The sequence below is a fragment of the Dermacentor variabilis genome, chromosome 8 (genome assembly GCF_050947875.1).
Source record: "Dermacentor variabilis isolate Ectoservices chromosome 8, ASM5094787v1, whole genome shotgun sequence".
Classification (NCBI taxonomy): domain Eukaryota; kingdom Metazoa; phylum Arthropoda; class Arachnida; order Ixodida; family Ixodidae; genus Dermacentor; species Dermacentor variabilis.
Genome location: NC_134575.1, coordinates 40,578,649 through 40,605,268, shown reverse-complemented (window position 1 = coordinate 40,605,268; position 26,620 = coordinate 40,578,649). Strand labels below are relative to the sequence as shown.

Sequence of the window (26,620 nt, the reverse complement as noted above, 5' to 3'; positions counted from 1 at the left end):
TTGATCTTTTAATAATAATTCTTGAAAATAGCAAATTTTCAGAAAACAAAATGGTACCGTCAATATCCAATTGTGCATTGCGCGACCAAGTGTGACCGTGCCAGCAAAGTAACATCAGCTTTAATTTAATTAAAGTATGGGGTTTTACATGTTCTTATCACAATCTTATTATGAGGCACGCCGTGGTGACTGACTCCGGAAATTTGGACCCCCTGGGGTTCTTTAAAGTGCACCTAAGTCTAAGTATATGGGCGCTTTCACAATTTCGACCCCATCGAAATGCGGCCGCCGTGGCTGGGATTCGATCCTGCGACCTTGTGCTTAGCAGCCCAGCACCATGGCGACTAAGCAACCACGGCGGGTGACATTTTGCTTTGTATAAAGTCCAAGTACGATAAGATCCCACTGCATGCTGTATGGTTTGGGACAAGTTGCAACGTTCTGGCTCATATTGTAGCTCTCCCATGAATAAAGGGAAAATCAGACATCCACCCGAGCTCTCCCATCTGTCGCCTGCTTCTCCTTTACCATCTTGGTTTACCATTTTGGTTAACCAGTTACCGTGGTGTACTGGTTACTTGCCCTGTGCCATTACATGGCCCGTGCCCAACTCCGTTATGCCTTATAACAGGAAGCTCTAGCTCGGGGGCTCATATTTAAATACGTGGGAAAGGAGGAAATTTTTCTCGAAAACCACTGCACCAAATTTGATGGTTTGTTGTACTTAAAAGAAACAGTTCAAATGTAGTGACTCTTGGAAGGAAATTCTTTATTTAGAGTTTTGATATGTTCACAAAAATTGTTGAAAATAGCAAATTTTCAGAAAACAAAATGATATCTTGAACTTTTTATAACTTCTTGTCTGTGGAATAACATGTATTTAGAACCTCAATATAACGAAGTGCGTTTATACAAGACTCCAATATAAAGAAATTCCACTGCTGCTGCAAAGGAATACCGAGACAGTAAATGGAAACTTCCGGGGACATAGATGTTCAAACGGTTGAATTACAAGCGGCTACTTGCATATGCACTTATCCAATTGCGCACAAGAGAAGTAACGTCATGTTCCGTATAAAATCCAAGTTCAATAAGATCCATTGTGCACTGTATGCTTTGGGTGCGAGTGAAAGCGTGTGTGCGAGGGTGAGCCAAGAAGGATGGTGGCTTGATGCACACCGTCTTCCTGCGGGAGCGAAGGGAAAGGAGAGTGCACTCATGGTAATGCAATTAGGAGAGTGCAAGGGTGGGGAAAGGAGGGGCGGGAAGTCTGCGTGTGTGTGCGGTGGGGGGAGGGTTAAGTTAGCAGGCATCTTTTTTTTTCGAGCAGCCGTGTGTCTGCGCATCGCTGTCAGCGCGGCTGGGCACATGTGCAGCCCGTGCAACGATTTAGAGGCAATGTGTCGCATGTGAAAAGAGTGGCCGTGCTGTGATGGCATAATGTGCACAGTCCTCCCGCACGTTTAGTACTGGCGGTTGCGTAACCTCGATTTTCTGATATGCGCTGAAGCGAGAGGCAGACAAAGCATTCGCCCCTCGCTGCCTGCACTGTACCGCAACCTAACCACCATCTCTCCTCCATTTGCGGTGACGCGGAGCTTACATGGCATCCTGTTTTACAGGAAATACCATGTCAAGGACGCCACAGGCTCTGCGGTTCTCGAGGAGATTGGAATCTCCTTCAATTCCCACGAGCAGAACACTTTCCTCGTGGGGGAAGTTGTCGTGAAGCGGCCAGATGGCGCAGCCAGCAGCGAAGCAGTGAAGGACTCCGATGCAGAAGCGCCGAGTGAGGACAGTGCAGGCATACCAGAGACGGAAGAGAAACTGCATGAGTGGCTAGCGAAAAGAGCTGCAATGAATGCTGGACAAGCAGATGACCCAGTTGCTTTCGACATCTCGATGTCGAGCGACGAAAGTGACTAGTGGAAGAAGCACAAGACGAGAAGAGGGACACAGACACCAGCCGAGCGACGAAAGTGACTAGTGAAAGCGAGAAGCAATGCGCCACGAAGGTTAACGCCCAACGATACAAGACGTGATGGCAGCCTCGGCCGCATGCAGTAGCCAGCTGCAATAAATTTCTATCTGTGTAGTTTGCTCTTAGTAGTCCGCCTCAATAAAACTGGCAAGAAGCACAGAGCTAGATATAGTGCATAGCGATTTGGCAGTTGCTTAACCCTAAAACATGCAACAGAAAAGTTATGCCGCAGCAGTTGCACTCCCACGATGCGGCAAATTTGTGTACCGTAACAAGTGTGAGATGTCGTACAGTGAAGCTATGATGATTGGATAAGAACGCAATGCGCAGTCTGTGTTTGATGTCACAAGTACTCTGTGAATGTATTTTTACCGCCACTTCTGTTTATACTATACGTGTACAAGATGACTAACAATACACAAACTTTATTGCCAGTAGTGCAAGTGCTTACTACAGTCAATTGACTCTGGTTAATTCAATTTTTTGATTAATTTCATCCCGGCCAGTGCCCATATGTTTCTATGGGTTTGTGGTGACTGGTGCATTGCAATTTAATATGCAAGTTTGTAAAAAGCGACACTCCGCCCACGTAATCAATGAGATCGCAACTGGCTGTGAATGGTAGATGATAAAAGTGGCATGGAATGAAGCAGAATTCGCTTTAAACTTGCGGTCCTCTCACTTTTTGGCAATACTGCGGCTATGCTCGAAGTATAGAAACATTTGGGTAGTGACTTTTGCAGTCAAGATTAGGATTTTATTCAAAGGGATAAGCCAGCCGAAAACGGTGGATGAAAGAGTGGCCTTTATCCAAGTGAAAGGATGGCTACAAAATCGCAGCACTGGGGCGGTATTCTTGTCGATTACTTTTTGGGGATATGAGCACTGTCGGCTGTACAGGCCCGACAGATCACTGTCGTCTGTAGTTACCCGAAATGTCGGGTGCCGAGTCGCACATTTGAGTTAACAGGGTTTTAACGCATCAACAAGAATAAACAACACAGATTCACCAAACACGATCATGCATTTAGTGCACTAAAACTGATCTAGCTAACTGAATTTTTATTCGAGGCTACGAACACTACAAACAATCAATTACTACACTATGTGCAAAAAGATAGTGAAGAGGCTGAAACTGAATAATACAGGAAAAAAAAGGTACCAAAATACACCCACATAAGGACCTAGAAGCAACGAGAACATATATGAGCCTGATGGAAAAAAGAGGCCATGCTAATGTGTGCCAAACACCACCCCCACAGGTAGCAGTCGCACAGACAAAGAAAAATTATGAAAGGTACAGCCATGAAGAAAAGCACAAACATCACATATTTAAGAAATGGAATATGAAGATACTGCAAATACATTCCCTATGAACATCGATTTAGGCAAACAAAGAGAGGAGCAGAAGTGTTAACAGCAAACTTCAATGGCCAGCATCAATGCACGATATCACAAGAACCTTTGCCGACAGATTCAGTCACTGCGTAAATGACAGCGACCACTGAGTGCGAGAAGTCTTTGTTGCCCAATGGACCACAAATGTCCGGCGAATATCCGATTCAGATCCGAACGTCCGGGAAACAATATCCGTGGTACGAAGAGGGGATGTAGATTTGGGAAGTGGGGTCGTAACAGAACGTCCACACACTTTAATGTGGTGGACGCCCAGTGTATGTTTGCCTATGGATTTACCAACAGCATATGTCTCGCGGATGTTTCCCCAGGGATACCTTGAAATGTCCATTAATTGATTTGTGCCATAGACGCCCCTACATAAGCACAATGATTTCTTTAAATATACAGCCATGAATGATTTCATAAATATATACATTAAGCATATATGACAACACATGCATCTTGTCACCTTTGCAACCTGTACCACTAAGACACGGCCCCAGTTGCTTTGACGGCACTTATTTGTGCACGCAATTGCACAGTAAAGCAATTCAGTGCAGCATGGCGCATATAACTGGCACATTGGTTCTCAGGTAGAGTACACCTTCTAAAGCAGAAAAATGGCAGTATGAGCAAGGTGATGTGCACTAAGAAAACCTTACAATAAATTCCAGATTTATCATAGATGTCCTCTATATCTTATGAACATTTATGATGTAATCAATGTCTACATTTACGATCCTAAAAATGTACCATAGATGTCCACGTCTAGATTGTTTCATCCACCGCAGATATTCTTAGAATATTTCTTTAAAGGACGCCCATTTTTTAACCTGTTATCGACATCTGAATGTTCGCGAAGAGCACATATCCAGGATTGCCTGTTGGATGCCTTTGATTTTGCATGGGACGGTCTCTCAGATGTCTGTCGTACGTCATCTGGATTTGTGGGAATATCCGGGGGATGTCTGAACGTTCAGTGGTGAACATCCATCGGATGTACTGCTACATTATCTGCGGTCTACTCAGTGGTTTCATGTTGCACCGCAATTGCTCAAAGCGATAAAAAGGGGGGACATGAGCAACAGTCCTCGCAGTTCAGTTTTCAGGACTTGGCAACACACTTCCTCATACTGTGTGCACCTCATGCAATGCTTGCAATGACAAGTACTTTGGATATTATGTCTTTCCTCTATCTCTTTCAGTATTGTGCCTTTACAATGTGTTCAAATTTTGTTGAGATAAGCCATTTACTCTGGGAAGCCGAAACCACAGCTGTGTTACATTATCCTGTAGGAACAAAATGGATATGTTGGTAATATTACAGGTGTTCGAATAGTAAAATTTCTTAATCGAACTTTTTGCTTCAGATTCAACATACAATCTTGTCCTGTAGCATTAGGTCCAACATGCCACCAAAGTTGCATTTGTCGGCAAGTCGGCGGGGCTCGACAATAAACTGCTGATTAGTCTTCATTTTGGACAAGTGTAAATAATCTGAAGCTTTCTGCAATCTTGTTTGGCTTGGGGTCCTAGAAGCCTTCCAGAATTTCAACTTCTTCCTTGTAGGTGAGCTAGTTCACCTTACAAGAACATCACCCACCGGGGGCTTCAACTGACCTTGATCTAAGAGCCGAGACAAGAAGCATTCTCTTCTGTGCATCTTCCACAATGCTGCTATCCTCGAAGAAGAACTCAATTTAAATGACAAATGAAGTCCACTGCCCTTGCCGACATCAAAAGGTGGCACTTGTTACGACACTGCACAAGTGGCGAATCCCTTGCTCTTCAAAATGCGAGTACGTTTCTCATCGCCATTGCTGCACCATACCGAGGCCTGACAATCCATGACGCACCAAACGTAGGCTGCCAGAACAGGAATAGTTTATTTTGTGGCAGCTCTCTTTTATAACCACCAGACAACAAGTACAATTTAAATCAAACAAGTACAATCTAGTACAGCTCAGGGCACGCATAAACAATCGCACCGACAGCACAACCTACTTTGCAGCAGTTTATTACATCCATAAGAACACTCCAGCAGTAATGATGAAGCCATGACATTAATACTAGACCTACAGCTTTATAGTTGCCTTACATGACTTTCTTTGCATTCTAAAGGTACTCTGTAAGGACCAGTTGAATGAGTACTTAGCTATAAAGCCAAGATCTATCCATCCAATAGTCACTTTCACTTGTGGTGGCGCATGTGCCAATTTAACTGGTTTTTATGTAAACAGGTATTGAGACATAGGCGGCACTGATGTGGCCTCTTGCCTGTCATCATCGTCATCAGCCTGGTTACGCTCACTGCAGGGCGAAGGCCTCTCCCATACTTCTCCAACTACCCCTGTCATGTACTAATTGTGGCCATGTTGTCCCTGCAAACTTCTTAATCTCATCCGCCCACCTAACTTTCTGCCGTCCCCTGCTACGCTTCCATTCCCTTGGAATACAGTTTGCAACCCTTAATGACCATCGGTTATTTTCCCTCCTCATTACATGTCCTGCCCATGCCCATTTCTTTTTCTTGATTTCAACGCATTTGTTCCCTCACCCAATCTGCTCTTTTCTTATCCCTTAACGTTACACCTATCATTCTTCTTTCCATAGCTCGTTGTGTCGTCCTCCATTTAAGTAGAACCCTCTTTGTAAGCCTCCAGGTTTCTGCCCCGTACGTGAGTACTGGTAAGACACAGCTGTTATACACTTTTCTCTTGAGGGATAATGGCAACCTGCTGTTCATGATCTGAGAATGCCTGCCAAATGCACCCCAGCCCATTCTTATTCTTTTGATTATTTCAGTCTCATGATCCGGATCTGCGGTCACTGCCTGTCCTAAGTAGATGTATTCCCTTACCACTTCCAGTGCCTCATTACCTATTGCAAATTGCTGTTCTCTTTCGAGACTGTTAAACATTACTTTAGTTTTCTGCAGATTAATTTTTAGACCCACCCTTAGGCTTTGCCTCTCCAGGTCAGTGAGCGTGCATTGCAGTTGGTCCCCTGAGTTACTAAGCAAGGCAATATCATCAGCGAATCTCAAGTTACTAAGGTATTCTCCATTAACTCTTATCCCCAATTCTTCCCAATCCAGGTCTCTGAATACCTCCTTAGACACGCTGTGAAAAGCATTGGAGAGATCGTATCTCCCTGTCTGATGCCTTTCTTTATTGGGATTTTGTTGCTTTCTTTATGGAGGACTACGGTGGCTGTGGAGCCGCTATAGATATCTTTCAGTATTTTTACATACGGGTCATCTACACCCCGATTTTGCAATGCCTCCATGACTGCTGAGGTTTCGACCGAATCAAACGCTTTCTTGTAATCAATGAAAGCTATATATAAGGGTTGGTTATATTCCGCACATTTCTCTATCACCCGACTGATAGTGTGAATATGGTCTATTGTTGAGTAGCCTTTACGGAATCCTGCCTGGTCCTTTGGTTGACAGAAGTCTAAGGTATTCCTGATTCTATTTGCGATTACCTTAGTAAATACTTTGTATGCAACGGACAGTAAGCTGATTGGTCTATAATTTTTTAAGTATTTGGCGTCCTCTTTCTTATGGATTAGGATTACGTTAGCGTTCTTCCAAGATTCCGGTACGCTCGAGGTCATGAGGCATTGCATATAGAGGGTGGCCAGTTTTTCCAGAGCAATGAGCCCACCATCCTGCAGGAAATCTGCTGTTACCTCATCCTCCCTAGCTGCCTTCCCTCTGTCCATAGCTCCCAAGGCTTTTTTTACTTCTTCCGGCGTTACTTGTGGGGTTTCAAATTCTTCTAGACTATTCGCTCTTCCATTATCGTCGTGGGTGCCACTGGTACTGTACAAATCTCTGCAGAACTCCTGCCGGCTTTGTCTCTTAGTGCATACATTTGATTCTTGCCTATTCCTAGTTTCTTCTTCACTGCTTTTAGGCTTCCTCCATTCCTGAGAGCATGTTCAATTCTATCCATATTATACTTCCTTATGTCAGCTGTCTTAAGCTTGTTGATTGACTTGGAAAGTTCTGCCAGTTCTATTCTAGCTGTAGGGCTAGAGGCTTTCATACAATGGCGTTTCTTGATCAGATCTTTCGTCTCCTGCGATAGGTTACTGGTATCCTGTGTAACAGAGTTACCACTGACTTCTATTGCACATTCTTTAATGGTGCCCATAAGATTGTCGTTCATATCTTCAACACTAAGGTCCTCTTCCTGAATTAAAGCCGAATAGCTGTTCTGTAGCTTGATCCAGAATTCCTCTAGTTTCCCTCTCACCGCTAACTAATTGATCGGCTTCTTATGTGCCAGTTTCTTCAGTTCCCTCCTCAGGTCTAGGCTAACTCGAGTTCTTACCATCCTATGGTCACTGCAGTGAACTTTGCCGAGCACGTCCACATCTTGTATGATGCCAGGGTTAGCGCAGAGTATAAGGTCTATTTCATTTCTAGTCTCGCCATTCGGGCTCCTCCACATCCACTTTCGTTTATCCCGCTTGCGGAAGAAGGTATTCATTATCCGCATATTATTCTGTCCCGCGAACTCTACTAATAACTCTCCCCTGTTATTCCTAGAGCCTATGCCATATTCCCCCACTGACTTGTCTCCAGCCTGCTTCTTGCCTACCTTGGCATTGAGGTCGCCCATCAGTATAATGTATTTTGTTTTGACTTTACCCATCGCCGATTCCACATCTTCATAGAAGCTTTTGACTTCCTGGTCATCATGACTGGATGTGGGGGCGTAGACCTGTACGACCTTTAATTTGTACCTCTTCTTAAGTTTCACAACAAGACCTGCCACCCTATTGTTAATGCTATAGAATTCCTGTATGCTACCAGCTATATCCTTATTAATCAGGAATCTGACTCCTAGTTCTCGTCTCTCCGCTAAGCCCCGGTAGCACAGGACGTGCCCGCTTTTTAGCACTGTATATGCTTCATTTGTCCTCCTAACTTCATTGAGCCCTATTACATCCCATTTACTGCCCTCTAATTCCTCCAATACCACTGCTAGACTCGCCTCACTAGATAATGTACTAGCATTAAATGTTGCCAGGTTCAGATTCCAATGGCGGCCTGTCTGGAACCAGGGATTCTTAGCATCCTCTGCTGTGTCGCAGGTCTGACCGCCGCCGTGGTCAGTTGCTTCACAGCTGCTGGGGACTGAGGGCCGGGGTTTAAACCCGATTGTTGTATTCATATGGGAGGTTGTGGCCAAGTACTGCACCAGGGCGGCCAACCCTGCTCTGGTGAGGGAGTGCATTACCGGTTCTGGTCACCGGGATCAGGCCGCACTCCAGGCCTGTTTATGCAATTTTATCAACATGCGAATTTTAACATTTTTTTTTTTTAGTCAGCACCGGGATTTGAAGCATGGTCCTCTTGCATGCGAGGCAGATACTCTGCCTCTACGCCGGCGCTGCGTCTCTGTGCATGAGTGCGCAAGTGACGATTCAGAGTACTCTTTTGTAGGAAGCCCTGAGGGCATGAAGGGCACCGAAATGGTTTCTCGCCTGTGTGAGTGCGCAGGTGTGCCTTGAGATTACTCTTTAGTGAAAACGTCTGAGGGCACAAATGGCACTCGAATGGCCGCTCGCCTGTATGGACCACGGCGTGTCTTTTCAGATCAGCCACTCTATCAGTCTTATAGTCACAGAAGTTGCAGTGGTGGCGGCGTCGCTCACATGACTTCTCACGTTTCACAGTTGCAGCTTGACGACTGGAAGGCCTCGATGCTGCACAAACAAATTAAAACAGGTTATGGTTACCATAGTAAAGCTTTTCATTTGAAAACTAAATCGTAATTATGAAATGCCAATAGAAAACACAATATGGATGCTAATACTAATGATCGCTTTTTTATTCACTGAAGAAATATTGATAATTTCAGATCATACCAAACAGTGCACAGCTAGCCGACCATTTTTGATTTGCCTAATATATTTATGCGTGATTGCTCAACGACCGAGTTGGTGGAATTCACACATATTTTTGCCAAGAAAAAAATGTTGAATTGTAAAAACTTTATAAAGCGAGAGGACGTGGAGCATACAATTATTGCAAGCTGCTGCTGCAGGGTTTTCAGTTTTTTTTTTCTCTTTAAGAAACCCGAAGTCCAATGCCAAAACAAGCAGTCTGGTACATAAGCCTCTCAGTAAAAAACAGTGGCTGGCTTCACAAATACATACACTTGAGGTGTCCAATTTATATAGGACCGTACAAGAGCAACCACTGCTTCTAAAATGCAAGAAGCAACAAAGTATATGGTTCCTCAGGAGATGAGAATGCTAGCATGATGCAGCTTTGAACAGAGACTGGTTACTTTTAGTCGAGTGTGCTATGTTATTATCACTATTTTGTCGTCTTATGGAAGGTATTTATTCTGTTTGTCATTACTGCATAACACTGTAAACAAAATTTCTTTGGCAGAACATGCATCGCGGGTGGCGGCCGTTAGGTACATAACTACAACAGGGTTCAACAGTACACTGTACACACCTCTGCTTGACATCTGGAACGTCTAGAAAACACACCAATGTCAACGGTCATAACTGCATATAGTGGTCTGGATGTAGCTCCAGGAATGATCTTGTGCACAAACATTATTTCAGCTACACTATTGTGTTATACTTTTTTTTGTTAAACATAATAGTTTTGAGTAAACCTTAAGACATAGACAGATAGAGAAGTGTCCAACGAAGAGAACAATGATGCTGTCTTTTCGGGGAGGCTGACCCAGATATATTGTTTTACTGTGCAGAAATTAGCTTAACTCAAAGACAAGCAGTGCATGCAGTGAGCACACAAATCAGAAGACTGAAGTACTTTGGTTGCTGATAAGCAGCAAACAGCCATGCACATGCATGTGTACAAGAAAAGACAACAGATTATGCAGCACACTAAAAATGAGAACAACAAAGTATGAAAAACCCAGTCTCGCTGACTGCCGTGTAAAAACACGACTGTTCTGCACCAAAAAAGGCCATAGAATTTGAAATTGCAAAAAACACCAGAACAGGAAAGGTAATCTTTGAAAAGCAGAAACAAGTCAGCTTAAAAATGCTTTGCTGCCAATGCCCCAGCACTGTCGTCTAAACAATAAATATAATTTATGTACAAGGCATTTTTAGTATGCATTTATATAAACATGGCCACTAAGAGAAACAGCAATATTAAAACATACTATATCCAGTATAACAGAAAGTAGAATAAATAGCGTCTTGAATCCACAATTAATGCTTCAATTGTGAGACTGTAGAAACAAGGGGGGTACCAAAGAAAGCAAGTTGTAAAAAAGGAGAAAGTACAAGATTAAAAATATCAAGCAGGATCACAGACAAATTTCTTTGAATGTGTCTTCTTCAAGCAGTTGCATAATTAATATTTATGGCCTGTAATACATGAACTTCCAAGTGCAATCACTCAAATTCTCTAGAAGCACCAAACACAATTAAATGTTAATGATATCAAAAAACAAACATTGTACAAGTGCAACAATTAAAACAACAATAATTAAGAATGTACATACATTCACTAAACACTGCATTGTTTGCACTAAAATAGCCTTAGCAAACTGAATTTTTAATTAAACACTCATTAACACAATTAAATGTTAATGATATAAAAAAACAAACATAGTACAAGTGCAACAATTAAAACAACAATAATTAAGAATGTACATACATTCACTAAACACTGCATTGTTTGCACTAAAATAGCCTTAGCAAACTGAATTTTTAATTAAACACTCATTTACTACTACAAAGGAAAGCTTAGGTTAATGAAAAGGCTGAAATAGAAGAATAACAAATCAAGGAGCTCCAAGAAAGCACCTAGAGGGAAAGACAATTCACCGATGATTACGATACTCCCTAATAAGAAATTTGAGTATATCATAATTTGAGTGCATCTCTCAACGTGTTTTCATTTCACGATGTATTGGCTGGTGCGGACAATCTGTCTCGTGCAGCACAATGCAAACGGAGGGAGGCGTTGCAAAACAAGTGACACTCAAGCACAAGAACAGCAGTGAGCAGAGTCAGCGGTCGTCAAAAATCTTATCTCTACATCAAGCGCATTGGCTTTTAGACATTCCTTGTCGAAGGTTCCAGAGAATTCGCTGCTGCCCGCATGGCTTGCAGAAAGTACATGATTCACCGTTGTGCACACAGATTTCAAAAAGCTTTGGTGAAAAGAGCCAACGGATAGAACTAAGGATAACATTCAAGAAACTTTTAAAACATGCAGGCCGCCACTTGTTGCAAGAAAGGGCCCATTAAGAGCTGTGCTCTAAAATACACCAGCCTAGAAGAAAAAGATAAAATCATATTGTGTACGAGAATAACACAACAGGAGGGTACAGTCACGAAGATGCAGAAAGCTCTACAATATACGGCCACGAAAAAAAAAAAGGTAACACTGCATATTGTGACGGGGTGTCAAATAGGTGAACATAAAGCATGATTATAAGCAGAGACTATCTACGGGAATGGCCAAGATGGCTGAACATGAGTAATGCCCCGGTCATAGTTGTCTTCTTCGTTAGTCCAAGGAGGTGGCTCGTAACAATATTATTAAGAGGGTAGAGTGTGGGGGTCACAGCATCACACTCTTTATCCACTAGTGACATACATCTGGAGAGAGAAAGAGGACAACAAGGTGTTATCAAGAATGAATACCTCAAGCACAGCTACCAGCCTCATAAACATTGCTCCACGCAATGCAGTTCTAAACTGCATTTTAATTTTGAGCGTAAGGCGACATTATAACTAGTTCATGGTTCAATGGTGGTTATATCGTTTTGTGAGCTATTTACTTTATAACACAAAGCAAAGTAAAATATCTGTGCGCAACATATGGTGACTTGTCACAATGTACATCAGAAACTGCGTTCTAACGTATATGGTACACACATCTATGCCTCAAATCTATCACACACAAGTACTCAATTGTCAGAAGCTGCTTTAGCATATAGTTTGTGTACATTTTCCTAGTTCAAGTTGTTTCACAGCGACGAATTTTGTTTTGCTAAGCACGGAAAATGTAATAACCTCAGCTGATAAAAAGCCACGATAACAGTGAAACAGAAAACTGATAAAGCTAACTTATCAGCAAATTACATTGAAGAAAAAGATTATGCTGACTTCACAGAGAAGCCAAGTCCAAAATGTCTTCGTGCATTGCATGAGCTGGTTTAGCTCAGTGCAAGCACCGCACTCAGTTAATTCCGAGAATGTAACTAATAATATGCCATAGTATACTACTGCCCTCTTACCCCCCAAAATACAGAAAACAGGCACTGTGTAGCCTAATGTAAACTATGTGTGAGGTGTTCATCTGGAACTCCATCGTGATCTCGTTGTGTAACTGGGCTTATTAAGAAAGATGCAGGCCGAAAAATGACATTTTTGTTCTAAAAAATAATGTTTCTAGATTTTGATTCTGTATTTACGCTTCAACGTCCTATTTCTACGTGCAAGAATGTTAAGACCTTTCTCCAGCCGGAATATTGCGAAAAATGATTCTAATGGGGGCATGGTAGGTGTACAAGCTTCGTATTTCCATTCGCACTCCACAGACAAGGCTCACAACAAGCACGGCCATTGCCCAAATCGCGAGCTTTCCTGGTGTAACAATAGACGAACACTAGCTCTGGCCGAGTCGACACCAGCGGATTCTTCACTTTTCATCAGTGTCCAGGCGAAGGCTGCGCTCCCTACATATGAGAGGCTGGCGGGCAAAAGTATGCTGTTTTGCTGCATTCAGGGCAAACTCCAACACGCAGCTGAGCCTTTCAGCAGCAAGATTTGGTCGCATTGCCACATGCAACTGGCTTCATGCTGTGAAGACAGGCACTTGTAAAGCCATACTGTTGTGCAACACAGGCTTTGAGGGAGATTCTGCAGCAGTTGGAAACCCTGCAAACTCAGGAAATGTCAGCTCTAAGCAATGACAGAGACCAGATAGGAATCAAATAATTCTGTGGAACACAGAGGGCTGAAGATAAATCTTCTCCTCAGAGTACAGCAAAGAAAGCCCGGCTGGAAAGGTAAGCTAACAAAGTTTATCAGGACCAGTGGCGTAGCAACAGGGGGGGGGGGGGGGCAAGGGTGCAAGGGGCCAGTGGGGGGGGGGGGGACGTGTCATATACGTCTGAAGACACTCGGAAATTGTTCATATCCTCGCCTTCCTCGACTACACCCGGGGGGGGGGGGGGGGGGGGGAGGGAGACAGAAGACCTATGGGCCCCGGTTACCAGAAGACCTAGCTACGCCACTGATCAGGACACCAACAATGCAGCAGGAAAATGTTAAACTGAAAAAAACCGTTCAGCATTCTCAGCAAATTTCATGGAAATTGATATTATGCAACAGTAATACCATGTGTATGAACTTTCAATTTCATTTTCCTCTTTCTTTTCAATCTTACACTGTTTTTACTAGTACTTGTGCAAAAGAAAGATGTCTGAAGTTAGTGTGGTTCAACATCAGCCAGATTTTGCTTGCACATGTACAGGAATTTAGAGACAATGGTTTTGGCATTATTGTAATTCGTAGCCATTTTATTCATGTGCAATAAAGGATTACAATTACCAATGCTCTTGATAACTACACTTATGACAAAATTTTGTTATTTAAATGATGCGTGTTAAAGAAAAACATTTTTGTGTATATTTTTAAATATATATTTTAAAGCCGTATATAGTATATTTTATAACTGAATCATAGGCTTCATGTTAAGCCAGAGCCTTGCACACTTTCCTATTTCCAGGGGGCACAAAAAAATAATCAGATAAAATATTGGGAAACTAGTATATTTAAAAAAAAAGGAGAATCAGTTCTGTTCATGAATTCTATCCAATTACTTTAGTTAATAACTAAAGTTAACTTTAGTTAATAACGCAATCTGATCTTTGGGCATCTCAAAGAAATATTACTAGAGCAGGATGACGCGCCAGTGCTGCAGAACTGTAGGTACCGTAGCTGTACCGGTGTACAAATGGAGTAAGCACATGGATCTTTACACTGGGCTCAAAACTTAGACTGCTGATAAACACTTGTCATAGCAAGCGCATTCAATGGCAATAATAAATGAACTTCCAAGTACCATTGCCCAACTTCTCACGGTGCAGTCAATGGGATAAATGGCGAACAGAACTGAATAAGTTGATTGCCTGCAATAAGTGCAAGCCTGAAAATACACTCCCTCTGATATCTCAGAATATTGGTTAAGGTGAAATTTTCCCCTGGCTTGGTGTCAACTCCATGCATTTTTTAGTTCTTCCCTCGAAATTCCCTTGTGCCATGCTCCGGACAGGTATCAAAATCTCGACTGCGAAAATGCCAGACAATAGTTATTACCCAAATGATTCCATACTAGCCAGAGCCTTGCACACTTTCCTATTTCCAGGGGGCACAAAAAAATAATCAGATAAAATATTGGGAAACTAGTATATTTAAAAAAAAGGGAGAATCAGTTCTGTTCATGAATTCCATCCAATTAGTTTAGTTAATAACGCAAACTGATCTTTGGGCATCTCAAGGAAATATTACTAGAGCAGGATGACGCGCCAGTGCTGCAGAACTGTAGGTACCGTAGCTGTACCGGTGTACAAATGGAGTAAGCACATGGATCTTTACACTGGGCTCAAAACTTAGACTGCTGATAAACATTTGTCATAGCAAGCGCATTCAATGGCAATAATAAATGAACTTCCAAGTACCATCGCCCCACTTCTCACGGAGCAGTCAATGGGATAAATGGCGAACAGAACTGAATAAGTTGATTGCCTGCAATAAGTGTAAGGCTGAAAATACACTCCCTCTGATATCTCAGAATATCGGTTAAGGTGAAATTTTCCCCTGGCTTGGTGTCAACTCCATGCATTTTTTAGTTCTTCCCTCGAAATTCCCTTGTGCCATGCTCCGGACAGGTATCAAAATCTCGACTGCGAAAATGCCAGACAATAGTCATTACCCAAATGATTCCATACTAGGTTCGCAGCTGTGACATTGCCAAAAAGTGACAGGACCGCAAGTTTACAGCGAATTCCACTTCATTCCGTGGCACTCTTATCCATCGTTCACAGCCGGTTGCGATCTCCTCGATAATGTCAGCACAGTGTTGCTTTGACTCCTGACAAAGCATGGTAGCTCTCAAACAGGCATGCTCGCATACACGGTAAAGGTGCGCCGAATATTTGGTGTTTTTGGCATTTCCTTAAGTAACAAGTTCAGGGCCACTGTTTTGTGGCAAGGCCTTTTCCAATGCCATTTGATATCTCGCTTTGTCAATAGTTATAGCGACGCTTCCCCCAAATTATCAATGGGATAAGCCAGCTCAGAATGGTGGATGAAAGAGTGGCAAATACATGTATGCAAGCGAAAGGCATGGCTACAAAATCGCAGCCCTGGAGTGGTATTTGCAGTTGATTACTTTCTTTGGATACGAGCACTGTCAGCCGTACATGCCCGACAGATCGCTGTTGGCCGTAGACACACAGCATATCAGGTGTCAAGTCACACAACATCTTCTAAAAGTGATCTACTCCCGGTATATTGAGCTCTTACGAGAAATTTAGCAGCTACTGAAGCCTACTTCCAAAGGCTCTGCGTAGTCTATGCACAGTCAGGGGCTTATATTTTTGTTAACTCACCTATCTGAAAACTGCGCTGCTCTAGAAATTTTTAACGGTCTTTATAACTTCCAGTTAACAGGGTTTCACTGTATCAACAAGAATAAACAATGCACAATCACCAAACACAACAATTTATTTAGTGCACGATAACAAATTTAGCTAACTTAATTTTTATTTGAGGCCATGAATAATTGATTATTATAAAGAAATGCCACGTGCGAAAAGATAACCAGAAGACTGAAATTTAATACGAAAAAAAAAAAAAAGCTTAGAAAGTAAAGCCACGTAAGGGCCTAGAAGGGAACATGAGCCTGATGGAGAAGATCACATCTTATTGTGTGCCAAACAATACTACCACAGGTCGCAGTCACACAGATGATGGAAAATTATGAAAGGTACAGCTACGGACAAAAGTAGAAACATCACATACTTGAAAAATGGAACATGAAGATAGTGCAAATACATTCCCAATCTCCCAGTAACATACAGGGTGTCTACCAAGTTGACATTTCCAAATTCCCTGAGTGCCTTTGCAAAATTTCAGTGACACAGAATTTTCTTTCGGTGCTCGGTGCAAAAAATGGAAAATGAACATTAATAAAAAAAAAAGGTTGTTTTGTCAATCACGAAAAGAGCAGCACCTGTAATTGCAACATATTCCTTAAATGGGTCACCTTTAACCAGAGTTTGACATACAAATACCTTGGCGTACCATTTACTGACAATCTCTCATGGACTACACACATTGACCAAACATGTTCAAAGGCCCTAAAACAACTTGGTTACCTATGTCGTACTATGCAAAAGGCTCCGAAGGCAACTCAACTCTTAATGTATAAAACTCTTGTTTGCCCCATTATCGATTATGCTGTAACATTACGGTCACCACATAACCAAAACAACATAATCAAACTAGAAGCAGTTCAGAAAAAGGCCGTCCGTTTCATTTTTCACCGGCATGACCGCTATTTTTCCCCCTCGTCTGCCCTCGCTACGCTGTAACCACGGAGCAAGAAATATTTAGGAGTGGAAACTCTGCTGTTTGCGGCGACCAGCAAAGGTCACAAGCCCACGGATATGTTTTCATGCTGGCGGCACCTGGCGGCATGGGAAGAAATTACCGCCGTTTCGGTTGCCAGGGCAACCGGTTGAGCGTATTGCTCCCGTTCGGCCGCGCGCGCCTGACTTCTACCACGGAGTGGCCGGAGCTGCCGAAGCCGCCTGCCGGGCGCTGCTTTTTTTTTTTCCCGCTGCGGCTTCTACGACGCGCTGCATGGTGCCGCCACTGTATACGGTAGCATCGGCGCATGCAACAATTGTGACTTTATCTGGTCGCCCGCGCTCGCTCGCGCTGACGGGAGTTTCACCTCCTATGTCTTACTCCGTGGCTGTAACTAACATTACTTTCAGTACGTCGTGAGGTGGAATCATTAAAATATTTGCACAACATAATTAGCAAGTCCTATCACACTTCAAACACAGCTTGCACATCTTTTACCAAGCCTTCTTGCACGCGTAACTTCCACACGCTTAATTGTAACCCTTTCTATGCCCGTACAAATCCTTTCAAGTACAGCTTCTTTCCCTGCACAATAGAAGTATAGAATTCCTTACCTGGCTGCCATCGTTCACTCCCGACAAGCGAATTAAATAGTGCTCTCTATGAAAACCAGTATCTGTAACTACTTAAATTATGTTTAGTTTATACTTTATGTGTATGCATATTGCTGTTTCGTTCCTTTTAAGAATCGATGAAAACGATTTTCCCGTTCTTTGACTGTCTTATAAATGTAACAGTCATTGTTGATTTCACTTTACTTTTTGTTCACCACTGTTTTTACCCACTCCTGCAATAGCCCTCCTATGGGGCTGCAGTATGTACAAATAAATAAAATTTAAAAATGTCAAGGCGGGCTGACAAGTCGCCCGATGCTGTCACTCTAGTAAGCATGTTAAAGAAAAAAACGACTTAATCCAGTTTTTATGATAAGTAGTTGTGCTTATTTTATTCAACAAGAAAACAGAAAGGAGAGAAGGGGGGTGCTAGTGAAATGCTCAGCAAATAAAATACCTGTGAAAAAAAATTGTAAAACGTATTGTGAATTGAGTCGAACATTCTCAAATGCGAATAAAAAGGAGATATAGAAGCAAATATTTTCGAATATGAGCTATTTCTATCAATTGATTACAAGCTCATTGGTATGATGTCCGAACTCTGTCACAAGTGAGATTCTCTCTCAACAGCTGTTAAGTCACCCTCAGCTGTCCAGATATACTCTCAGCCTGCGCACAATGCTTTAGCGTTGCGCTTCGCTGCTCAAAAGAGTTTATTCTGGTTTGGATGAGGGTCACCTGCATCTCGACATTAGCCAACACTTTGTTTTTTTAGCTCAAGCTCGTTCAAAACGGCGGCAGCACGCTTCCTTTCTATTCATTCCTCAATGCGTAGGTCCTTTCTGTTCCAGTCTTCCTTCCGACGAATGTTCACTTCGTGAACCACTTGAACCATCCTCTTGGTCAGTTTCACAGTCAACGTATGATTTTTAGTACTCCCTAGGGGCTGTGAAAACATCTGAAAAATAGGGCAGTTCGACAAAATGAACACGTCTTTCACTGCCCTTAAGGGCTCAAATCGCCACAAACACATCCGAAAAAGCTCTGAATACCTGCCAGTACACTTATTAGGCATATTGGTGCTCGTACTGTGACTAGAGATGGCGACTGCATGCGTGTATAATTTAGGAATACACACTGCGTCCCATGACAATTGACCCTTCCCACACTTGCTATGCTTCACTGCAATACTTTTGCGTATGCTTCACCATGTAACATTACTGTACTAATGTGAAGATAACTTTCAGAAACCGGCATTATGTAACGCGCTGTGCTTTCCGAGCTTGGAAGCTAATAGCGAGGACGACAAAGGCGGAGTCGCATTACTGACAGTGGCGAATTCTTTCAATGAAAAACACGGCACCGAACGGCAAAAGCTTAACAGCGAACGTCGAAGCAGCTAGGCCTAGCGTTGCCACGGTGGTGCCACCTGTGGCTGCAAGCAGATCTGCGTGCAAGAGCGCCGTTCGAGGCGGCGGTGGTGGCTTTGTTTGATTAATGCCATATCGGACCTGCTGTCATGGCAAAATGTCAGAAAAATCGGACGGCAAAGGGTTCTTGTGTCTGAAATTTCAGACGTTCTTATACATTGGCTCTATGGGGTACGTGGTGGTGCCGCGAAGCTGTCCGAATTATCGGGCGTCCGGAAAGTCGGTCGTTGACTGTACACTGGCAACACCTCCAGCCGACGACACGGCATCAAAGTAGATTCGTTACGATTCCTCTTTGTTACTCCAGCCAGCATTACCGCGAATTTTGCTCCCTTTCAATAAAATTACAGCTAATTCTCCCTGATAGAAGCACAAATTCCCAGAGTTTTCCCTAAGTATTTCCAGACTATTCAATATCCCTGAGAATTCAAAGACACCCTGGGTGTTCAAATCATAAATCAAAGACACCCTGGGTGTTCTTTGTAGGTTATGCCAGATCTTTTTATGAAGGAGCTACTGCACTGAATATTTCATGTAATACATAAACATAGAGCAGAATGAATGCACTTTTCACGCATAAAGCTTTCATTACCAAGATATATGTCATGAAAAAGATATAAATTGTCAGAATCAAGATTGTGGGATAACAGTGAACAAAGTCTGTAAAGACAAACTTGTATCTACTAATAAAGATATGTAAAAAAAATTATGAGATATACAAAATATGTTGCCGACGAATAGGCACCATCTGCAAAAAAAAAAAATCAAAATTTTTAATTGAACAGGTATCCCACTACAAAAATTTAACTTCAAGCACTGCAGTTCGGCATGCTGGGCGACGGCCGCTGGTGTTCCGGGATGGTTTGCATCATCATCGTTCTCAGAGTTCAAGTCAGATGAAAAGGCAGCAACCTCAGGTGCGTGCTGCGAAAGATCTGCTATCTTTCGAAGCGCACGTTGCTCCCGGAGGCAGCTATTTTCGCTTCCCACTTTGACAATTGCAAAACTTCAGAGCGCATTCAAAAATTGCCGCTTGTTGGGAAAAAATAGAACTGCTTAGAAAAGAAAAATATAGTTTTCATCTTGCGCAATCGATGGCGAAGTGTGTCCATGAGCAGTGCGGAAGGTTTTGAAAGCGGTATTTTAAACACTTGATAGCGGGCGGACATTTTTGCTTTCTACTTTGACGATCGCGAAACTTCAAAGCGCATTTAAAAATGATCGCCTGGTGGGAAACAAGCAAACTGCTTAGAATATAAAAATATAGTTCTCCTGCTTCACGTATGATAGTGCAATATTTCCGTGAGCAGGGTGGAAGGTCTCGAAAATGGCGTTTTGAACCATTGTTAGTGGACTAACGATGCACAAAGGGCATGGTACGCAGTAGCGTAGCAACAGGGGGGGCCGGGGGGCCGTGGGCCCCGGGTGCAAGGGGCCAGTTGGGGGGGGGGGGGTGTCATATACGTCTGAAGACACCCCTCTTTCCGCCGGCTACACCCGGGGGGGGGGGGGGGGGTGACAGAAGACCTATGGGCCCCGGGTGCCAGACGACCTAGCTACGCCACTGATGGTACGGAAAGAGTTGAACCTGCTCTCCCAAGGGACTGCCCATTCAGGGGGCAGGAACAGCTTTCCTTTGCGCACAGAAATTTCTGCCCACATCTGCGCTCTACACACCTGGCCGGTTTAGGTGTAAAATTAGGTGTTACTGTTTGTGCGTTGTTCTCTGCTAGAGCTTCACACACACTGCCGTGAATCCACTGCGAATCGCCACAATTCCGTTTGCAGTCATTTCATTTGCTTCCCAGGTTTCAGACCTGCTCACACTCGCGGGCGTGTCAGAAAGAGGCAGGCGAGATTTGGCTTCAGAGCTCGCACCTTGTGGCGGCGGGGGCTCGCCATGTTTGGAAGTTGGCACCCGATAGGGCATATGCAAAATACTAGAAGTAGGAGTTTCCACACTATATGCTAAGTTGCCCCCGCCACAAGATGGCCTCCCACCTGCCCGCTCACGGCACCAATGAGGCGAGGGCAGGCTTGCAAATAGCGAGAACGTATAAAGGAAGAGATGGTGGCAAGGCTAGAGAATCTTCACTGAATCATGCGCTGCTACTCATTTTGCAGTTTTAGGGCGACTTCTGCTATCCTGCACGGGCCAAACTAGATGTGCGGGAAAGCAGATTTTTCAGAATTTCACACATGCACTACCGTAGTCTGAGCAGGTTAGATAACCATTCACCAATTCGCAGGTTAGATCACCAATTTCATTTGTTGCAGTGATTAGTGGGTGCACAGATACTCGTTGAAGCATCTAAGTCGGGAAACAAACAGTTAGCGTTGGTACTTTGAAGGGGTACCGATTTTACATATTCAATTTGTCATCATTTTGTTTGTATTAATGAAGATGCGCATGCTCCAAATCTCATAAGAAAGCACACCAAGTAATTTACTCTATAGTAATGTCTACGAACTAGTTTATAAAGACTAGATTTGATACCAAGGTGGTCGACGAATCGCGATGCCATGATACATTGGGTCACTCCATTCCTGTAACAGGTACGGCGTGCACATGCAAGTGTAGCAATAAGAAATACACGTGGCAGTTCTTCAGTGAATATCATTACCATACAAAGCTTTATTGCTGCACTATATTGGAAAATCTTACTTGGTGCTATGATCATTGTGAATGGTGATGAGTCTGGCATTTTGAGACCAACTTCAGTATCAAATTATTTTTGGTATTTCATAACCGTTTCTCAACCTTCACACTTGCCAAGCGCCTTCCTTTTACATGCAAGAAACACATGATAAGAGTTATACAACGCTGAAAATATGCCAGTGCTCCCCTAAAGTCATTGTTGTGTGTTAGGCGGCAAAAGTTGGTCTTTTCGATGCCCAGCAGATGCCAGTTGCTGAGCAGAGAAATGAGCCATGAATTGACAACAGTAACAAACTTTATGCAGCAAAAAAGGATGTACAATGGACTGGTTTCACAGACAGGGCATCATTTATTGCCTGGGAGCAAAATATCTGCGTTGGTGTTTAAGGATTGTAGCGCCAAACCTTTCACTTCAACTAAGAACACTCACCGTCTTGAGCCATTCTGATCACGATGCATGCTTGCCCTGAAAAAATAATGGAAATGGGTACAATTGCGTGCACTGAGCCTGAATCTATGCTGACACGACATTGCCAAAAGTCATTCTAGTGGTTGGTCCAGGTCCAGCATTAGTTACTACTGTAGGCATGGAAATTCACAAGTTTTAACAAATTTTGAAGTATACAGCCTTCAACCATGCCAAGTTATATATGGGCACTTTTTTTGCTTCACCAACTGTATACTTCAAAGACAATATCACCCTGGCTTTGATGCGGCCTTTGTTTTGAAATTTCCTCTGATGTCACTTTGCTCTCCTACACGAAAAAAAAAAAAAGAGCTTAATAAAGCGAACGCCCACAAGCTTCTGCCTTACGCCCCTTTAAGAGGCTCTGTTTTCTTCAAAGGAACACCGAGGAGAAATATTAAGGTAAGGTGTATTGATAAACTACACTTGTGCAATTGCCTAAGTGGGCACTCTTACCACGAGAGGAGACATAAAAGTGAAAGAAAGACAGGCGGCAACACTGGCATGAAGCGCCTGCACCAGCCCAACTAACATCGTAGACATTGACATTGCCAAGGGCTCAACCTGACGACCAGAGAAGGACAAGGTCACCTGCATTGAAGTGGGCATCCTGGTGGTTGGTGCCGTACAACTTCTGGCGTGTAACTTCGGTAACTGGGAATGTGCAGCTCTACAATAACGAAAAAGATCCCTTACATTTCTTCCATGCTGAGCAGAACTGAACCCACACTGCAAGGGTTCCCCAAGGACAGAAACCCGGCACTTTAGCAGGTCTCGCCACAAATGCACTGGGTGTGTGACACTTTTCAATCAACGTCTCTCATGCGAATGCTTTAGCGAGCTCTATCATGAATGCACTGGGTGTGTGGCAAATAAGGGAACAATTCTTCACGCACCGGCATGCCACGAATCTCGTCTTGGAGGCCACCAGATGGCGCAGTGCGTCCAGAAAGAAGCGAGAGAGAGGAGCCCAGTTGTCGCATATGTTTCGAAGAGTTTGCACCCACTGGTACGCCGTGCATCTCTGAGGCAAGGTGTGCGCTTCGTGGCAGCAGTGCTAGATGGCGCTGAGTGTTCTTAGGGAAGCGCTAAAGAGAAGTACCACTGCAGTATGCGCCTCATACATAACTCATTCTGACGGTGGCAATACACTGTGACGCTACACTCATTCAATGCTAAATGCATTTCTGTCAACAGTCATCGCGAGATGGGTTCTGCCGATTTTTTTTTTTTTCGGAAGGACCCAATAACAAAGAAGATGTGAAGGGCCAATCTTTCCGCAACGCACTGTTTCCTCACAGCTGGGACAGCACCAATGGCAATAGCCTGCCTCCTGCACATGTTTTATTTTGTCTTCTTTCCACAATGTAGTGATGGTGCCCAAGAGTGACAAAAGAGTGGTGATGGAATGAGCCTTAATAAATGCTGCTTCTCTGTTTGCTAGGACACTGCAGGGTTATGCATACGTGCCCTAGCTTTTGCTCAAGAATAGGTAATGATCATGGTAATAGGTAATGATCATGGAATAGATAATGGCCAGCCCAATGGCTGGCTGGCGCCTAGTGGCAGTCATGTGGGCCTATGATGTCACTGGCGGAACCTATCAGAGGTGACCTTGAATGCCTCAGGTGAGAGCGAGCAATCTTTTATGGGATTATGGGCTCCCAGCCGCATGAGGCAGACTAACATATGGCTCGCACGTTTGTGGCAGCACTGTATACAGATCGTTAATGTTTTCTTGCTGTGTTCCAAAACTTTCTCGTGCCTTTTAAGACACAGCATCTACGAATTATAATCATGGCAGCATCATGCATGGCAGCTAGTGCAGGCACAGTACTCTATTATTTTATTGTTAACGTCTACTTCCAAACTGATAGTAAACGTGAAGAAAAAAACAAAGTGAGACCTGGGTTTGATGGGTACGGCCACTGACGGCTCCAGGCCAAATGGGCAGGGATAGCACGGTGCAGGGGTATTTCAGCTCTCCACGGCCAACAAGGCATTGCACCTGCCAGAATAAGATTATTCCAAGCCGAGATTTGCATTTGCAGGTGCCATAGCTTCCTGCATAAAGGAGGTGGAAGCCCGTGTGAGAATGTGTATTGCCTGTGAGTGAAAAATGATGCTGTCAAAGGTTAACAAATTGCACCTGTTAGACAAAGAGCTTTGCCAACATGGTGCTTCGCTAAACTCTTCCAGGTGGCCTTAATGCCACAACAAAGTGGACCTTACCCATAAAGTAGAAAGACATGAGGGGCTGCCCACTGAGAGTTAGGACATAAGTTTTGCACATGCATACATGTTTGCTCCCTGGTATGTGCTTTGAACACGAGCACAGCCATTTTAGTGGTAGTGTTTCAAGTGGTTCAGAGAGGGAGAGAGAAAGCTTTATTGCTGCTTAGTGGATTAACAAGCAGGCCACATCTGCAAGCATATGGCGATGATAAGATGATAAGGTGTGCGCTGCCAGGTATTCTTGTTCCTGGGGTCTGGGGGCCACAGTCAATTGCGGAGTAGGGATAGGGAGGTAACATAAGGGAATGGAGGATGACATATCTACAGGATTAGATAGGTATTGGAGCAGTTGCCACAGCGAATGCATTTAGGAGGACCTTCTGCGGGGTCCCTGAGAAGGTGGATGCGGGCTGGCACGGGAACGGTTTCCGCTTGTGCCTTGTTATGTCTTATGCGTGGGTATAGGACAGGGAATTATGGGTTTGAGTGAACGTAAGGTTGTGGGGCTCGTTCGAGTAGATCCGGGGAGTTTAGCATCTTGTCTACATGCGACACACGACCAAGGTGGAGAAAAATACAACAAATCTGTTCCACTCTTGTTCCAATCAAACCCTTGACGCTTTTCACAATATTTGCTCAAGTACAAACATCACCACAGCATTTGCAAGTCAGCAAGACAGATGATAGCAACAGAGATAAATGGAAAGAATCGTTTACCGCGCAATATGCCAACCACACAACAAAATTATCGGAGAAAGAAAGGTGTAGGCAGACATTTACATGCTGGCTCTTTACTCCGACACCAGCACACCTGTAGCTGCCAAGACATCTGTTGGATCATCTCGTCAACGTTTGTGTTGGTCCAGAGTCGACTGGCCGTGCAACAAAAGGCAATAGCTCACAGTTGCACAGGATGGTCACAGGACCGTTCAATAAGAGCAAGCGATTCGCTTTTTCTGTGACTCAGATGTAAAATAGGACAAATAAATTTAATCACTGCATGCTACCTGGACCTCCGGCTCACCGGTGATCAACATACTGGCAAATGTGTTTTATGGCCAAAGGTCACTACTCTTGTATTCCAAAGGTAACTAATGAATTATTGCGCTCCTCGAATGCTACATTGCACTCTGCAGCCACCTCGGACGCGCCAACGAACGCTGATCTGAGGCTCTGTGCACAGTGACCGACTCTCAAACTCTGACCCTAATTTCGCGCTATCCGAGCATAGTGTAGCCAACCGGGCATGAGCTTTTTTTAAACCTCTCCGCCGCTCTCACGTAACTAGTCCCTTTTTAAATAGACACTGAATCAATTTAGTCTTAATTAAACAGCTTAGAAACACAGAAACTGACGAGCCCCAGTATTTCCGTTTCAGAATAACCGCGACTTTCTGTCGACAAAGCACAGTGGCTCTGCCATGAAAAGTAATATTTTGTCTCCGTCAAGGAGGAAGACTCGCTTAGCTTTTTCACTAGCTGCGCATGAGGCTTTCGTCCACATGAGCAATGTCGTTTCTTCAGCCCACGGGCGTCGTCGTTGTCGGGAGCTCTTCGCGAGCGAAGCGTCGACATGCGACTCGTTCAAACTCGCGGCTCAGTAGAAGAAGGTGGTACACATACTTACACGTGCAACAGAGTTCTTCCGGATTTTCAACTATTATGAATTCGGTTTGCCTCCCTCGCCGTTCGTTGCTTCACGTCTGCAGCTAGGGGATACCTGCAGCAAACTGCACACTGGTTCTGGCCAACCTCCAAGGTATTATGATATGGTATTATACCCTTACAATTTATCTCTGCGCACACCGCACGACAGCCATAGAATAAAGAACCAACTTCGACAGCTGAGATATAGTGGCTGGAAAGTAGTTCTAGCCTCTCTAGCTGAGACGCGATCGCGCGCTTTCCCGTTTGGCTCTGGCTTGGATTTAAGCTGACCCGCTGAGCACATGCATGCAGTTTCGAATTCGGACCACGACCTATTCGGACTCTCATACTGACTCCAACCAAATAACTGAATTTCATTAGCCCGACGTTTCGGAGACCATTCGGCTCCTTCTTCAGGGGTTGTTCTTCGGGGGTGGCTGTGTGCAGCGTTTAAAGGATCTTTTGTCTTTTGTTTTTTGTTTAAGGGGTCTTTACAAGAGACCCTTTAAATGCTGCACACCGCCACCCCCAAAGAACAACCATAGAGTTGTATAAGCAACAGAAC

At 43.7% G+C, this 26,620-nt stretch overlaps 2 protein-coding genes across 7 annotated transcripts in view; one reads left to right on the top strand and one right to left on the bottom strand.

Moving 5' to 3' along the window:
• Nucleotides 1–4,154, top strand: part of LOC142590113 (uncharacterized) — a 38,046-nt gene extending 33,892 nt beyond the window's left edge. Inside the window, exon 16 of the mRNA XM_075701978.1 lies at nucleotides 1,623–4,154. Within this exon, the coding sequence (XP_075558093.1) occupies nucleotides 1,623–1,926 (304 nt within the window). The 3' untranslated portion in view covers nucleotides 1,927–4,154. The remainder of the gene's footprint in view (nucleotides 1–1,622) is intronic.
• A 602-nt stretch (nucleotides 4,155–4,756) lies between these two features.
• Nucleotides 4,757–26,369, bottom strand: LOC142590114 (uncharacterized). Of its 6 annotated transcripts, none has more exons than XM_075701982.1 (5): nucleotides 26,036–26,369; nucleotides 24,081–24,182; nucleotides 22,766–22,844; nucleotides 22,139–22,174; nucleotides 4,757–9,103 (listed from the first exon to the last, which is right to left on the bottom strand). In XM_075701982.1, the coding sequence occupies exons 2-5, from the start codon at nucleotides 24,175–24,177 to the stop codon at nucleotides 9,061–9,063; spliced, it is 255 nt and encodes an 84-aa protein (XP_075558097.1). In that variant the 5' UTR covers nucleotides 24,178–24,182; nucleotides 26,036–26,369; the 3' UTR covers nucleotides 4,757–9,060. The 6 variants fall into 6 exon arrangements, 4 of the variants coding, with proteins under 4 accessions (XP_075558097.1, XP_075558095.1, XP_075558094.1 ...); XM_075701980.1 differs by having other exon boundaries at nucleotides 24,081–24,238; nucleotides 26,036–26,350; XM_075701981.1 differs by lacking the exon at nucleotides 4,757–9,103 and adding an exon at nucleotides 18,399–18,577 and having other exon boundaries at nucleotides 24,081–24,238; nucleotides 26,036–26,348.
• Between the last annotated feature and the right edge of the window lie 251 nt (nucleotides 26,370–26,620).

What these genes read in the sequence shown, in the direction of transcription:
- LOC142590114 (XM_075701979.1), bottom strand. Translation starts at nt 24,177, where the DNA reads ATGCCTTGTTGGCCGTGGAGAGCTGAAATACCCCTGCACCGTGCTATC. An exon ending in GCCGTACCCATCAAACCCAG is followed by an intron (nt 22,175 to 24,080) that starts GTCTCACTTTGT and finishes TTATTTTTTCAG; the next exon opens with GGCAAGCATGCATCGTGATC. An exon ending in GATCAGAATGGCTCAAGACG is followed by an intron (nt 9,104 to 22,138) that starts GTGAGTGTTCTT and finishes TTGTTTGTGCAG; the next exon opens with CATCGAGGCCTTCCAGTCGT.